Below are 17,592 nucleotides of genomic sequence, written 5' to 3'. Positions count from 1 at the left end.
CTTGCGACCAAAGATAGCCTGCGATACTTTTCTGACAGTGAAAATTTAGCATGATCATCTCACAGTGCGTTTGCTGCTACGACCTACATCTACTGACTAGCCAATAAAAATGCAACGTGAAATGGCATATTAATCAACGCGACATGGCGCTAAAACTTCTTACCTCAAGGTCCATTTGCAAAATTGGCAAGGCAAGATGGCCTCTTTTCCCTAGCCATGACCTTGTCCATATTTTCCTCTTTCACTTCATCTTTTTTTCAGCGCACATTAAAACCACAATTGCCAAAGTGTGATTCATCTTGCACTATTTGTTTACCACTAGTGAATGCTGATGGCGTTTTATTCTTCTATACTAACTTGCGTTGTAGCGTATACGATTCAATAGGTGTCATCATTTTACAGTCTATGTACATGTCGTACCCAAGTTTATTAGATCCATACCATACAGTGTGATTTGTAATGATCTTATATGATTGCTAAAATCACACCGTCTGTATCAGGCAAAAAAGAAACCCTTGGTCTCAGTGTTATGAGCAAAAGAGGAGGTAGAATAAAATAACTGATGTCTATCTGCTCTACAGATATATGGTAATTGTTGATATTTAAGGAAAAAAATAATATTAGACTGATTTTAAGCAATATCGGACAGTAATAGAAATACACTTTTGTACCTATTGTAATCGTTAGTGTTCTTATTATTATCCTTCTGCTTCTTCTTCTTCCACTTTTAAGTCTATGGCAGTCCATAGAAATGCTTACAGGAAAGTTATGAAATTTGGCACACTGATAGAGGAGAATCTGAACTTTAAACACAGCAATTTTGGAGTTTCTAACTCAATCCCTCTAGCGCCACCTACTGTCCAAATTTTCACTCATGTTTGCGCTAATAACCTTTGAACCATAAGGGCTAGAAACAAAGTTATTTTTTCCTCTGATTCCTTGGCTCAATTCGATTGCACTCTATGACATCATCTTTCATGAAAATTTATCCACCATTTTGAATTTTCTGAGAAACCTACTTTTTCGAACTCATTTTGTCTGATTTTCACCAAAATTGGCTCAGATCATCTTAACACTGCAACACTTTGCCAAATTGAAACCAAACTTTGTATGTGTCATTGTCTGTCATTGACTAAAATGATCTAAAAATGTCTTTAATTGTTGCAGTTGCCCTGAAGCTCCCAGCCATGCTTGCATCACCCCGATAATTGCTGCTTGCAGCTATATTTTTAATTGTTATTATTATTAAGTAATAGTTAACTCAATGGGCCCTATCATACACCCGGTGCAATGTGGCAACAGGCGCGACACAAGTGTTTTTTGCTAGTTTCAGCCTGACGCAGTTATCACTTTCACGTCCTGTGCCATATTGTTTAAATAGCAAATGCATTTGCACCCATTTGTGTGCCCATGGGCGTGCTGGTCTGAAAACGAGGTGTCTTCAGGCGCATTGTTGGCGTGTTACTATTTTGAGGCAACTGAAATAGACTGCACCTATGACCAATGGAAACCTGGTCTAAAGTCAATGCCGCAATTTTTTTGTTATTTAAAGAGCGTGCTAGTCATATGCACCTATAGGTGCACGTATGTTCTGCACGAGCAGATCAATTTCCTCACTAGAGAAGCGTTCAGTTTTTCTGCTTGCAAATTCCGCCATGTAAATAGCAAATCCACCATGGCGTAAGCGCAACTGTCTTGTAAAGGGAACTGGAGATGAGACAATCGGTTGATTGCATGTTACGCCCAAAACACACCCATTACTCATTAAGAGAATAGGGACAACTTTTTTAGACCATTTTTCCCATCCTTAAACTAGCAAAAGTGGATATGGACAAGCCCTAAGTGCACTTGTGCTATGTGCTTAAAGGCAGGAACACACCAAGCCTACGGTTGGCCGACTAAGTTTTCTCAGTGTGTTCCGCACCGTCGGCTGAAGTTGGTGCTCGTCGGTCCGTCTGATCATTCTGATTGGCTGTTCAGCTACTGCCACCTGCTGGTACGGAAAGGCATTTCATCTTACGGAGGCGCAGAATGAACGTGCTACTTGGCCGTCGGCTGTCGATCGTCGCTTTGGTGTGTCAGGGCAACTTTGGACCCACGTGAGCCAACCCCGCAGTCTGCTTTCGTCACCACTAGTTCGTTGGCGTCGGCTTGATGTGTTCCTACCTTTAGACCATGCGCTTAGATCATTGAAATAGGGCCCAATGACACTGGATGAAAATTAATAATGTTGTTTCAAACCTTTATTCTGTTTTGTCTTCCATAGAACACAAAAGTAGACTTTTGAATCATTATGATTCGCACCGCAGGAACTTAGAACAATTTTAGTTTTAGGAACACCTTTTGAGGGGACTAAATTAGCTCCTACTTCAGAGTCTAACCCAGCACAATAGGAATTACCAGTGATGTAAGTGTGCGTTGATTGGCCGAACACATGCCATACGACTAGTCTTTAGGAATCATATGGTAGCTTTGTGTGGAAAAAAAAAAAACATCTGAAACTTAAAGTTGAGATGTAAAGGAAGTAGTAACAGATCTTCTGTATTGTGACGTGCATCCAAATGAAAGGGATTATTGAAAAATAAATAAATGTAGGATGGGGACTTGATTGGATAGAGGCAGATGTGAATGTGACCTTACAGTTGATTGTAAGAAAGGGACGGGGTTTATGCAGACAAATAGACACTGGAGTAGTCCTGTATGCGTCACTAGAGAGAAGTCTGTCATTTCAGTGGACGATTATGACATTTTGATTAAAAATGACAAGGTCAAAAAAATGGAATCAATGAATTGATGTATTGTTCATAATAAGAGCTATAAAATGCATTTAGAAAATAGATTTCCATTTTAGTCAACTTTAAATTGTTATTCACAGATAAACTTCACTTCATATCAATTTATTTGCCTCTTGGAGTGCAGCTAGAAGTCACATCTATTGCGTTTCAGATTTGATTTCAGTTGTCAGATCTGAAAACAGCAAAGTGAAAATGTCCTAAAGAGTGCTGAGCTGTTTCAGCCAAAAATAGTTTTGCCCACGGTGTGTGTATTTATATCTCAGGTGGATGGCTGCTTACTGGACCCACTCCCTCCAGTTGTAGTCCGCAAAGTCAGCGGCTCGCTGCCTAGCAACGTCATGGAGACGTCCATTGATGAGGGCATTGAGGCAGAGGAGGAGAACGCTGTGCCCCTAGCTGCCTTTCATACAGCTCGTTTCAGTCAGCGCCGGCATACACTGTCTGAGGTCACCAACCAACCTGCTGTGCTGCCCATCACAGGTTAGCACTGCATTTTGTACTGTAAGTTGAGGTAATGCAATTATAGTCTAGACACATATATATTGATTTAGTGTCTTAAAGATATATAATACTGTTGAAATGTTTGGGGTCTGTTTTTATTTTCATTTGACTTTATTTCATCAAAAATACAGTAAAAATAGTAGTATTGTGAAAAATTATTACAATTTAAAATAACTGTTTTCTATTTTAATGTATTTTAAAATTTAATTATACATTACAGCATCATTACTCCAGTCTTCAGTGTCACATGATCCTTTAGAAATCATTCTGATATTCTGATTTGGTGTTCAAGAAACATTTATTATTATCAATACGTTTTTGTTTTTTTAGGATTCTATGACAATTAGAAAATTCAATAGAACAGCATTTTCTTGTTTGAAATAGTATTATTTTGTTACAATATAAAAGTCACATTTTTTAATTAAATTTGATGCATTTTAGTTTGTGGAATAACAAGTATTAATACACTCAACAAATAAAACCATTCAAAAAAACAGTATTTTATGCACTGATACTAAATTTCTCCGCCAATAACGATAGCCGATACCAATACCAACAGTTTGATTTTCTTAAGGAAAATTGTGGAAGAAAAGACTCGCGCTCTGCACTGCCGCTTGAACTGAGGCTCTACAGCGATCTGTCACATCACATTTAAGAGCATCAAAATGGCATTTATTGTTTGAATTTCATGAAGAAATGGCCAGAATTTGAAAGCTGAGACTTTGTTTCTCATCAAAAGCAGCAAAGCTCTTTGTGATTATTGTATGGGAGGCGTGCTAGAAATAATAATGTTTGGTGTAGGGAACAACCGAGGAACCTGCCGATAGTGATAGAGATGGACATTTTGATTTTGCTCCTTAATATTTACATCAGTGTTTATTTATAAAGCAAATATAAAGTGCTTTACAAAATAAAGAGTTATACAGATAAAAAGAAAGAATTAAAGCTTTAATATTGATTAAGACAAAAAGGATAAAGTATAACCAAAAGGACAAAATAAAAATGCAGTCTAGTCAGTAAGGTGAAGTGCATATTCAGAGAATTCACAGGTAAACAGATGTGTTTATGTTTATGTCTGGACTGGAATGTGGTCAGTGTGGCTTGGATTATTGTTTTTACATTGTAAAGTGAACCACGCATTATGTTGCAGTTCTCAAAGTTCTCTGTAACTAAGATTTATGTGCTCTTCAAAGTCACCTTCAACTTCCATTTTGAGTCTTGCCAATCATTTTAATAAGTACTGTTACATCCATATACTTGATTTAACTTCAGTTACTCTCCACAGGTCTAAACCCGTCGCTCGGCAGCATGGACTCAGAGTACAGCATGGGTTCAACACAAAGTGACTTCAGCTTGCCTGAAGAGAATCCAGCTCTAAAGGACGCATTAAGCACTACACCTGCCAGCTTCACAGCTCCGGTCTTCCTCGGCATGAAGCCCCCCGAACCCACCCTGCAGCCGCTCAACACAGAGGGGCGGGACGCTCATAATCACTCACTAGTCAGTTTCAGAGAGGGGCGAAGGGCTTCAGACACATCTCTCACACAAGGTCAGGATGATTTGTGTTCTCTTGCGCACATCATTTTCATTTCGCTTTTCATCCATCACCTTTCCCTCAAACTTTGCATCAAGGAGTGGGCACCCTACATTTCTGCTTGCGAAATTACTTTGGAGAACAGGACAGCATATGGGCAACAGGATATGAACTTAATACTATACAACTGTACTTAGACCTAATATATAATATTAATGAAATAAAAGGCCAATTAAGTATACTTAAAGAGCACACTATCATAACTCTTTCTCAACACACTTAAGTACGCTTAAGTAAACTCTGGTTTGTTATTCAATATTACCATTTAATATGGTTTTAATGTACTAAATTTGCATCCTCATGATGACAAATGTAAAATGAAAAATATATTTAAATACATGACACGTTTCAATAGAAATGACATTAAAGTATATTTTAGTTTACCACAAATGCTTGCCAGTACATTCAGCAGTACACTTTAACCATATTTTAATAGAAGTTCTACTTAAGTTGGTCAAAAAAGCACTCTTAAATTCAGCTAATTGCATTTAATAAAAATGTAAACTATAATACATTTTCATTTAATTGCAATTGAGTGTCAGAAAACATTACATTCCGTTAGTACGAAAGTATTCTTTTAAAGCATACTATTTTCGTAATAAGAACTAAAGTATGCACCTTTTTCACTAGGGTGAAAAAAAAAACGTGTCCTTCACATGTGATTTTCAGCCAAGAAGTTATCCCTTTATTGGTTAAATGTCTTTTCACTTTAGAACACAGCAAAACAGAGAAAAATCTGCTACTGTATTCATTCTTCTATGTGTGTGAATGAAGCACAAAATCTAGCATGCCCACCACTTTACTGTCTGTAGGCATGTATTTGTCATAATCAGTGTTTTGGAACATTTATTGTGAGTGGATAAAATAACCCTCATTCTGGATGATATCTGACCTTCTATGAATAATGACTACTTTTAAAAGCAGAAAATAATCTCAGTGATTCACTTCTGTACTAATTATAGCAGTAGTCAAGTCTATGAGTCAGACCACCCCTACAGCAGGAATATCTCCACCAGATCATCTGACTCTAAAGTCTGTTATATTTATTGAACCCATGGTTTAACAGGTTTAGTGGCATTCAGACAGCACCTTCAGAACCTGGCAAGGACCAAGGGCTTCCTGGAACTGAACAAAGCCCAGATAGTGTTAGGAGATGGTGGAGGCGGTGGTCAGCCCACCATCAGTCCACAGGACTATCCATTCAGCCACCAGGTCAGACAGTGCTGTTTTCAGTTTGTTTTCCATTTTTTTCCATTTTGGAAAAAAAAGGAACACTCCACATTTTTTTGAAAATATGTTCATTTTCCAACTCCCCTAGAGTTAAACAGTTGAGTTTTACCATTTTCGAATCCATTCAGCCGATCTCCGGGTCTGGCGGTACCACTTTTTGCATAGCTTAGCATAGTTCATTGAATCTGATGAGACCAATAGCATCTCGCTCAAAAAAAATGACCAAAGAGTTTCGATATTTTTCCTATTTAAAACTTGACACCTCTGTAGTTACATCGTGTACTAAGACCGACGGAAAATGAAAAGTTGCAATTTTCTAGGCCAATATGGCTAGGAACTATACTCTCATTCCGGCGTAATAATCAAGGAACTTTGCTGCCGTATCACTGCTGCAGCAGCAAAGTTCCTTGATTATTACGCTGGAATGAGAGTATAGTTCCACTATTTTCAAAAAAAAAAGTTTGAAAAGTGTTCCTTTTTAGTGTGGCAGAATACTGAAGTGTCTCTTGTTTTCATTTTTTATTGTTTGACTTGCAAGATGACAGTTCTCTGTGATTTATGCTGATATAAAACATATTCTTTAATAATTTCAGGGAGAAGGACGCCAGTGTCTAAGTGGAAAAGATACGTCAACATTCACTGGCAAAATGCACCCTTATTTGCTATCCAGGAGACAGAGTTTGGAGACGCAGTACCTCGCTCAGCGACTGCAGGTCGGTCAATTACATATAAGAGTGTCCGCAATAAACAAAAGGAAAAAATTTTAAAAATCTGGTTTAAATTACATGTGCCAAGCTTTTAGAAATGTAATCTTTGTGTTCATGTTGGTTTATTATGGTTTTGAAAAACTTATACCATTTTTAAGTAAAATGTAATAGCATATTTTCCATACATTATGAATATTTGTGAACATGCATATCTGAATTAATTTTTTTTAATTACATTTTTTAAGATAGTTTTTTTTTTTAATATTTATTAAGTTTATGGGAAGTTGCACCACATGACATTTTAATACCTGAACTAACCTTGCCTTGATTCTGCATGTTGGTTAGACCACATGACTTTGGTCATGCAGACAAACATTTTCCAAATATTAAAAAGGAATGAAGCAGTTTTGTTAAAATATCTTTTTCTAATAAATGCTAATGTCAAATTATTTGAGGTTTTCTTTTCAAGAATTTCATTCTTTTTAGGTTTTTTTTTTCTTCATTATGATTTTTTCAATTATGAATTTTTCAGAAATTAAAATGTGCTCATTATAGAAGAGGTTTATGTATGAATAACATCTTTAATGTATTATTGAATAAACTAATAGAAAGACAAAAAAATAAAACATGTCATTCAGTTTAGGGGCTATTGGTTTGCATGTAAATGTAACATTTTAGTTGTAATCAGCATACTAGTATACATGTAAATATTCATGCTAATGTGAGCATGTAAGATATGCTGCTGCTGCTGCATTAATAGGCATGGATAAATCCTGTAGCAGATCCAGACAGGTGGAGCTGGGGAAGGTGGAGGGATTCATAGGAACTCTAATAGCATGCTGCAAGACCAGATTACAGCAAACACTGAACCAGACTATTTAAATGTTGAGCAAGCAATCTCACTGGCTGCAGAATCAGCAAAGTCCAATGAAGCAATGTATTAACCTGTGCCATCTAGAGTTTCATGACTAAACTAGATGTTTAAAAAAATTATGTTTTGTTTTTGGGGTTTTTTCCAGAGGGCCAGTCAGTTGGCAAGTGGTCTTGGAAGTGGGCAGATGTTTTGTAAGGAGGCTGCACCACGCACTTTAGAGCAACAACTCCAGGAGCACAGGTGAGGAGCAACTGCATTCATAGATGTCCTGAAGTTGTCCTAAAGAATTTCAGTTATGACACGTTTCCATTTGTAATCATATGTGCAGACTGCAGCAGAAGAGGCTCTATCTCCAGAAGCAGTCTCAGGTACAGGCCTACTTCCACCAGATGCAGCTGGCAGAGGATGGTTACGCCCCTCCCCTGGACTGCAGAGACCCCCAGAACAGCAGCAGTCCCCTGTCCAGCCCTCCCTTCACACGGACCCAAACCCTAACCCCTTTTCTGGAGCCCGGCACCTCATCCCTGACGTACGGCGCCAAGTCAGCCCGCTTCCCAGACTGGCCTCCGGTGCCAGACAATCAAACAAACTACACCCCATCCCTCCCTACAGAGCCCCAGTATGCATGGAGTCCTGCCCAACCGCCTCTCCCTCCAGGCAAAGCAGAGAGCCCTTCGGTAAAACCCGCACCTGAAGCCCCTTTCCTGGACTGCGAGGTGATGGAGACCGTAGAGCCCCCACAAGGATGTGTACTCGTAAACTAAATGTGAAATAAAGCACTCTGAGGCTGGCTCTCAGACACAAGTGTGATAAAAGCGCCCTCAGGGACGAACAAGATCTTATAGATGCTACAGATGTGCACTTGATCCTGTGGTAGACCCTTACAGACCTACATTTTCAGTGTTTGTGAGATGCGCTAGTGTCCTGATTTTTTTTTTTTTTTCACCCTCTGGTAAGCACATATGAAATGTAGTGCAGCTACCATAGAGTTTAAAAATCAGTATTAAAGCAATATTCCTTTTCCTAAATAATACTCTAGAGTTTCAGTGTTTTTGTAAGTAGTTTGTTTCATCCTTAAATGAACAGTAGCTACTCAAGTTTTCACTAATAGTATTGAGTGATTTTTAAATAATAGATCATTAACAGAAAGGTGTAAATATTAGGATGTTTCTAAGGGAAAAAAAGAATTATTAGAAATAGAGTCAACATGAAACACCATTCAGAGCGTTATTTCCTAAGTAAAATTATGTAAATGTGAGTGAAACTGGTTTTTAATGAACAAGATACAGAGTGAGACCTGAGTACCAGTAAGAGGCCATTCACACAGAACACGTTTTTGTATTGAAAAATGTGAGACACGAGCAGTGGAAAGAACTTTTTCTAAATCGAGTGTGTCATGATGCTGCAAAGGATGTGAGTGCAATGGGCAAAGTCATCCGTCTAACCGGTGGTGGAAATGGCAGTGGAAGGCAAAAACGCATTCTGTGTGAACGGCCCCTAACACTTTAACTAATGTTTACAAATTGAATCTTATTGTAATTACATATAAATGAACAAACTATAATTTGCAGCATTTATTAATCTAGGTTAATGTTAATTTAAACATATAAAGCAGTTGAAAATGTATTATTTATATCCACATAAATTGACTTCATGAACTAACAAGAATTAAAGGTGCAATATGTAAGAATTTTGCAGTAAAATATCCAAAAACCACTAGGCCAGTGTTATATATTCTGTTCTGTTGAGTACTTACAACATCCCAAATGTTTGCAACTATTTGTAAATCATGAGGGACATGTGAGTCGCCGCCTGTCAATACGCGTCATACCCATGTTACCCTTGGTTTCCAGTTTTATTTTGTAGAAACCATGGAAACACCAAAGACGCTTTAATACATGTTTTAATAGACAAGGGAACATCTGTTTTGATATATTCATAGACAGAAAACTAATTGTTGTTATATAGCGTAACACTAATTTTCTTGATTTTTTACTCATGACCGGAAAAGTGGAAGCAGCGCCGGCGACTGTGTCATAATAAAAGTCCTGCTGCTTGTATGGCGTGTTGCACAATCGCTCCAGCGGCCTCATTCAGCTCCCACAACACTCGGTCCTGCTCTGCTTCATACTACAATAACGTTAACAATCGCATCCATGAACATGATTTCTTCCCGAATAATATCCCAATTCTTTTCCACCGGCTGTGAAGTGAAGACCACATGTCCCAAGTTCCGCGCTCAAACTTGGCATCATCAAGCTACGGCTTTGTTTGGAATAGGCCTCTAGCGACCTCTAGCGGACAGAAAATATTACATATTGCACCTTTAACAATACGCAAAAGTATATTTACAAAATTAACATTAACCAAGATTAATAAATGCTGTAAAATATTGTTAGTCACTTGTTAGTTCATGATACCTAAAGCAGTAATTAACGGTAACAAATTCAAACATTTCAAGTAGACATGCTGCGATAGTCGGTATTAACGGTGTTCAGCCTCAACACCTGTTACATCACTTGCTCATCGCTGCACCACAATTAGACACTACAATTAAAAACTGAACACATCTGCTCAATTCAGTCGCAGCACAGATAAGCAGCATGAGTCAGATTTTACCTTACTTTGCCCATTTTGCCTCACTCCTGACTGACAAGACGATGGCGGAAGATTTGGTTTCAAAGCGAAATGTAAACGTCAATTTAAGCGAGTTAGTCATTGTACTGTTTTTCATTAAGAATAATAATGAACCCACCATTCAAGCAATTGGCGCCCCTGAATTGCCACTAATTTGAAAGCGAAAGTAAAATGCGCACGGCCGTAATGACATTCATAATTGTCTCTCTTAGCATTTTCAGTTCATCTGAATAGAAGCTTAGGAATTAACTGAAAACGCTCTCTGCTCTGCGCCAGTGGACACGATTAACCGGTGGGAAATTTTCCTCACTGACACATCCCTAATTTCAAGTATTACCACATTGCCTGAACAGCTGTTTGACTGCTGCTTAAAATTAACCAATTAACATGCATGGCCTAGGTGACGTCAGCAGACAAATGTTGTTTCAGGGGCAGAGCAATGATAAAAGGCTGCAAAAACAAATCATCTGTGGAATAATATGTACTGATGCTTGTGCACAATACGACTAAATAACGTGTTAAAGTAAATAAGGTTCATTTTGATTTCATGTTGACTTTAAAATTACACTACCAATTTTAGACTCTTCGAAGTGGACTGGAGAAGTAGAAAATAACAAGGTTACAGTACACGGTTTTTCCACCAGTATGCTTTTAGAGTCATTGTAAACATTCAGGTTTGAGATACGAAGATTAAACCATAAATCAACATACAATGATCTCACACAGCGTGCACTGCTACTCAAACTGATTATTTTTTTAGAAACTTAAGTGTTGTGCCTTTCAATTCTTGTTGTTCCTTTTGAAGAATGTCTGTTTTTAGATTTAATTCTTCAAGTAAAGCTTCCTGTTTGGAAATGCAGTATAAAGTACCCTCTTTTGACAGATACCTTGAACCAAAGTCTCCATTTAGGTTCTATTTTGAATTCCACTATGTGGATTTTTTTGGAACCAGCTACATGAGATAGTTGTCGTGGTCCTGCAGTATATTAAAAAGTATAGCAATATCTAGAGAAATAGTTCTGATGTTCAAAATATGGGTGTTGGTAGTGAGTGTTGTCATTTTATGCCTTTTAAGGAAAAAGATCTTATCGTGACCATTTAGAATTTGTAGTCAGATTTTTGACTAGTGTTGATATTAATACTGACATTGAAAAGTGAACTGTTTTGTTATAGTTGTTTTTCAGTGATAAAATGTTTGACTATGTAATCACAATATGAATTTTGTTATATTCAGTTGAAAATGCTGAGTTCCTTGCACAAGGGGAAATAAAGGTCACACTCTCCTTGAGTGAAAACAAATGTACGAGTGACGTTTTTGTTCTTACCACGTCTCACATCACACTAGGGCCCAATCCCAATTCTACCCCTTCCCCTTCCCTTTGTTTCGCGCGTTCACGTGAAGGGGTCGGGGTGTCCCAATTCTCATTTGGTTGGAGGGGAAGGGGTAGGGGGAAGGACCAGGTAGCCCTTCAAACGAAGATTTTTCAGGACCACACTTCAGACGAAGGGGTATGATAAATTTCCAACATAGCCGACCGAGCGAGCAGAGCGACCCATAAATGTAAGTATTTTTTTTAAGATAAACAGTATTTTAGTAATAAATAATCACTTGTTTTATGTTGCCTTATCTTGTGTTCATGTATACGGTTATGTTCTCCGAAAAAAGATTTGTTAAAATCGCTCTGAAAACAGTTTGCTAATGTTTTTTACTTTATGATAGTTCCACAACATATTTTTTTATATTTTATTGAAACCCACGTTGATTTGACAACATAAATTCAAATCCGGTTGCGGCTAACTTGTCTTTTTGCCGCATGCCTGATTAATGTATTGTTTTGTTGTGGTTACGTCCATAAATACGTGTACGTCACATGATATAAACAAAAAGTGCATTCAGTTTGCGTGCTTATACATCAGTATTGTATGTTCTCTATCAACCAGGGACTCCTGAGGAAACACGCAGGCTCATACGTTTTCGTGCAGAATAGCTGTCGCCCAAGCAACAGAGATCACTACAGCTATCGATGGCATCTTAGAAGTGTGTGATAAACATCGGCACATCTATGACGTAGGAGCTAGCGACGACTTATGATGACGTGTAACAGTATAGTAGTGGTGTCCCATTTCTTAGAGGAATATTTTCAGCCCTACCCCTTGACACTGTTTCAAGGGGAAGGGGTAGGCGTAGGGGTATAAAATAGAACTGGGATTGGGCCTAACTCAGTCGTTACCATACACAGAGAAAGATAATGGCCTTTCAGTGGTTAAAAACCTTTTCTGCCTTTAATACTGTCTTTAAGTGATAGTTCATCCAATTAAAATTCTGCGGTTAACTCCAAGTCTTCTGAAGAGACAAAAATTATTTATATGATGAACATATTAAAGGGTTAGTTCACCCAAAAATGAAAATTCTGTCAATTATTACTCACCCTCATGCCATTTCACACCTGTAAGACCTTCGTTAATCTTCGGAACACAAATTAAGATATTTTTGTTGAAATCCAATGGCTCAGTGAGACCTGCATCGCCAACAATGGTACTTCCTCTCTTAAGATCCATTAATGTACTAAAAACATATTTTAAATCAGTTCATGTGAGTACAGTGTTTCAATATTAATATTATAAAGCGACGAGAATAATGTGGTACACCAAAAAAAACAAAATAAGGACTTATATAGTGATGGCCTTTTTCAAAACACTGCTTCATTAAGCTTCGGAGCGTTATACATCTTTTGTGAAGAATCATGATTCGGATCGTGTCAAACTGCCAAACTCCTGAAATCATGTGACTTTGGCACTCTGAACCGCTGAACTCGACACACTGATTCATTATGCCCCGAAGCTTCCTGAAGCAGTGTTTTGAAATCGGCCATCACTATATAAGTCGTTATTTAGTTTTTTTGGCGCTCAAAAAATATTTGTCGCTTTATAATATTAATATTGAACCACTGTACTCACATTAACTGATTTAAATATATTTTTAGTACCTTTATGGATCTTGAGAGAGGAAATGTCATTGCTGGCTATGAAGGCCTCACGAAGCCATTGGATTTCTAGTAAAATATCTTAACTTCTGAAGATTAACGAAAGTCTTGCAGGTGTGCAACGGCATGAGGGTGAGTAATAAATGACAGAATTTTCATTTTTGGGTGAACTTTAATTTAGGCTTTCATTTATATATAAACATTGGTCAGCACTCATTTATAGAGCACATCAAACATGGTAAACATGGGCTGCATTCGAAAACTGAAAAAAAGCTGCCTTCAGAGGCATTCCAAGGTAGGAAGGTATCAAGGCACATACAAATCCAAAGTTAGCTTCACTTTCTGTCTCATGAGATACCTTCATCTGATTGATTTTTGATAGATGTATCCTTCGCTGCCTATGATATCCCACAATCCTGTGCTTTCCATTCTATGACAGTTGAGCTAAAAAACAAAGATGGCATCTGAAAGTTGTGGCTGGTGGTCCGTTTGTGTGTAAATGTATGTTTTTGACCATTGTTTCCATGTCATTTCTAGTGAGATATTGCTATTGTAGTACTTAAATATTTACTTAGTTGTCACCAAAGCTCGCGCCATATTGCTGTAGATGGTTAAACCATTGCGCTGCCTCAGAAGTCTGTCTGAAATCAGTTTCTTGAGGTACCTTCATGCACAAATGCTCCCTGCAGTGTCACTGTCTTATGGGGCAACAAACAATAAGTCAGCTGCCCAAGTTTTCAGATGCAGCCATGGACATTCAAGCATACTTTTGCTTGACACCTCAACAAACTTCACTGGTTCTTGTGGAAGCTCAAACCCGCTTGCGTGACACTAAAAAACAAACCATATTGGTTCTCGCATAACGTTGAAATATCATTTACATCATACGAATGAGCCAAGTCTAAGTCGCTGTTTGGATTTAAATAGGCAAAGTCTATGACTGGATCATTATAGCTATTATTATTATGTTTCTAGCATGTTATATGTTTGGGAACAGTTCTTTTAACTCTAATTGATGAAGTGTGTAGCTTTTAATTTCTTAAACAACCATGTAGAAAGACATCATGGCTATATTCCAGGATAACATTCATCAGGCTCAAATTGTGAAAGAATGGCATGAAGAATCATTTTCACACATGAATTAGAACCTCTGAATCAAGACCTTAAATCCACTTAAAGTCTTTTGGATGAGCTGGAGTTTACAAAGTGCTCGACTCTTACATGGTCAATACAAGATCTTGATCAAAAATTTATTCACCTCTTGATGAAAATAATATCACAACATTTATTTCCATCAAGAGGCGCATTATTGTTTGGTCAAGATCTTGTATTGACAATGCAAGAGTCGAGCACTCCGTAAATACTACTCCAGCACATCCCAAAGACTTTCAATGAATTTAAGGTTTGCTTACTGATCGTTTGCTTACTATCTAATCTACCCAGATCTTATGTGGCATAGTAGGAGATGATCAATAATATTCATAATGCTAATGTAATAATCAATGTTTTGGCTCATCAGTGTACAGTCTGTTATGAATGCATTTACGCTGCAATTACAATTGCATAAAATGATGTGAATTTGAATATCCGCCCTATTTTTCAGAAGGTGTATTCAGTGAATGTGTGAGACTTATTAGCCGCTATAGGGAAATAAGAAGAATATCAAAGTGCAGTAAACTGTTTGCGCTACAAACCAGAGAGCTTATAATAAAGACAATACATTAAAACAATATGGTAATAAATTACAGTTCGCAATATCAAGCAGCATAACAAGCAGTTTTGCACAGCTAAAAATAACTGGAAGTGAATGACATTGGAAACCAGGCATATTAAATATATATATGGCCACGCCCGCTCTTACCGAAAAAATATAGGTGGATAGAAATACAAAGGAAAAATTAAATGTTTTAAATGTGAACAGTTATGCTAGCATCAGTCGGGCGAATATCCAATGCATTTTGCCAGCACAATAATTGGGGGGGGGGGGGGGGGGGGGGTGGGTTGGGTAAATTAGCTGTAAATTAGTAATACAAATTGGAGAAACGTTGCAAAAATCACGTAAACCCGAAAACAGCCATTATGTGTGAAATGTAACTTTATGGACAGCTGTTGAATGAACAGGAGTGTTGCATAAAGCTAGTTAATTTCCCCTGATGATTAATCTGGGCAGAATGGCACTAACACTCAAAAGGTGAGTCGTGATGTTCCAGCTGTAAACTGTTCATCAACAGGCACGACAGCAGCAGCTTCACAATTCAGACAGATAACAGCCTTGTCAGAATGCTCAAAGCCATGACAGCTTTCACAGGCTGTTAGACCTTGCATGCCAATTGTGTACCGGTGAAAATATGAGCGAGTTTTAAAATCTACCAGGACTTTAGTGATGACATCTTGATTTGGATAAAGTTTTCTAAACGAATAAGAAAATCAAATTATTTTACTGACTGACACTCTTTATTTACCAAACTGAGTATACCAATTAGGCAAGTTGACAGGTTAAAAATAAACCAAGCACTCTTTCTCAACGACGGGACCCTTCAGAAGGATATGCCGAGCTGCTGGAGCTGGCTGACTTATTTTCTTATCATTTGGTTCTTTTGTGTTTTATTAGCTCCAACACAACAATAAAAGATGTTCCATTCATTGTGTGCAAAGAAGAATTCAAAGAAAAAAAGGTTGGAGTATAAATTAAAAGGAGAAATGTATGACATTTAACAATATATATATATATATACAATATTATTTTAATAGCCTAATTAACCGTTTTCTACAAATATTTATGCTGTTTTATCAGCAGCTTTGACAGTAAGGTTTTTTGCTCACTAAGGCTGCAAAAATTCTGTAAAACAGCAAAAATGTTAAATAGTATTACAACTTAAAATAACTTCTATTTAAATAGGTTTCAAATGTAATTTATTCCTGCGATTACTTTAGTCTTCAGTGTCACATGATCCTTCAGAAATCATTTTAATATGCTGACTGGGTGGTCAAGAAACATCTCATCATCAATGTGGAAAAAAGCAGTGCTACTGGATATCTTGTGGCAACCATTATTCATTTTTCTTTTATGAATAGAAAGTTCAAAATAAAAATAATCCAATTTACATGCGTAATTTGCAGAAATGTTTTATTTTTTTTATTTTTTTTACATTCTCTGGAAAGTAAAGAAGTTGAGTTCTGAAAGTTCAGTGTACTATGAAAACTAGTTTTTGCACTAGGTTTTCAAAGATAAAGGAAAATTTGATTTCTCAAGATATGCCTCCTTCAATAAACAGCTCTGCTGCAATCCACTCCTCACGCTATATTGCATTTTACTGTATATGACTTGATGGATTACAGAAGGTCCACACAGAGTGAAATAGGGTTATATAACGTTCTTTATTGAGTTCCCTTTTATCAAGGGCAATGTGACCATATTCATATAAAACCCGAAGTACATTCTAAAGACACTCATTACATAGAATATACTACTATACTGACTGCATTCTGAAGCTGAAGAATCGGACAGTCAACATCACAGGCAAAAGCAATGTGTTGAGGGAGAGAGTGTAAGATGCCCTGTGAATAATTAAGCTTCTCAATATACCGACGGCCTATGGAACCTGTGCGCAAGAAGCATGCAGATGCATTCATTAAAGGACAAAAGTTAAACATCTTTTTTTTTTTTAAAAAAGAAAGAAAGAAAAAAATGTGCAATATGGTCAATGGCACAGAATGGAGAAGCTTGCCGTCTTCTAAAAGATAAAAGGGCCATTTAGGAATGCCCATCCTCTGTTATAACAGTTGCAGGTAGGAGATGGAAATTTGTCGTGGTCCCTTTAAGAAGATAAGCACTTTGAGAATGGGAGAACAGTATGAGAGCACGCCACTGAAAGAACAGACATGCGGCTAGTGCTTTACGGGGTCTTGGTTTAATAACAATCAGTGTACGACGGGGCACAGGAACACAGTATTCAAATGATAGTTGCAAGTTGCAGTAGTGATTCGCCCCCTTGGCGCATGCACGGGTCAACTCGAGCTTAAAATCAGCACTAAGAGCAAACATGGTTCAGCCCATCAGATCAGATAACTGATGTTCAATTTAGACAGCTGATGCCTCAATACATCTATTTTTTTTTTCTCTAAACCTATGATGCTTAATTACATTGTTAAGTGGATAGTAAAACACCATCTAAGTGTGTGACCCCAGGCTGATGTTAGAAAGTGAAGGGTTAGCAAGAGGGGCTCAGTGGGCCTATTGCAGGGTAGGAACGAAGAGCAAGATGGTATG

At 37.6% G+C, this 17,592-nt stretch overlaps 1 protein-coding gene across 4 annotated transcripts in view; it reads left to right on the top strand.

The window, feature by feature from the left end:
• The window catches only part of sik2a (salt-inducible kinase 2a), a 46,060-nt gene extending 34,455 nt beyond the window's left edge, over positions 1-11,605 (top strand). For all 4 annotated transcript variants that reach the window (XM_067408019.1, XM_067408018.1, XM_067408020.1 and 1 more), the window contains 6 exons: positions 3,059-3,275; positions 4,582-4,845; positions 5,957-6,102; positions 6,714-6,833; positions 7,847-7,941; positions 8,030-11,605. In XM_067408019.1, the coding sequence (XP_067264120.1) occupies positions 3,059-3,275; positions 4,582-4,845; positions 5,957-6,102; positions 6,714-6,833; positions 7,847-7,941; positions 8,030-8,465 (1,278 nt within the window). In that variant the 3' untranslated portion in view covers positions 8,466-11,605. The remainder of the gene's footprint in view (positions 1-3,058; positions 3,276-4,581; positions 4,846-5,956; positions 6,103-6,713; positions 6,834-7,846; positions 7,942-8,029) is intronic.
• The last annotated feature ends 5,987 nt before the right edge of the window (positions 11,606-17,592 follow it).

The sequence above is a fragment of the Chanodichthys erythropterus genome, chromosome 13 (assembly GCF_024489055.1).
Source record: "Chanodichthys erythropterus isolate Z2021 chromosome 13, ASM2448905v1, whole genome shotgun sequence".
Classification (NCBI taxonomy): Eukaryota; Metazoa; Chordata; class Actinopteri; order Cypriniformes; family Xenocyprididae; genus Chanodichthys; species Chanodichthys erythropterus.
The sequence above is the reverse complement of the archived record's forward strand: the minus strand, read 5'-3'. Positions and strand labels throughout refer to the sequence as shown.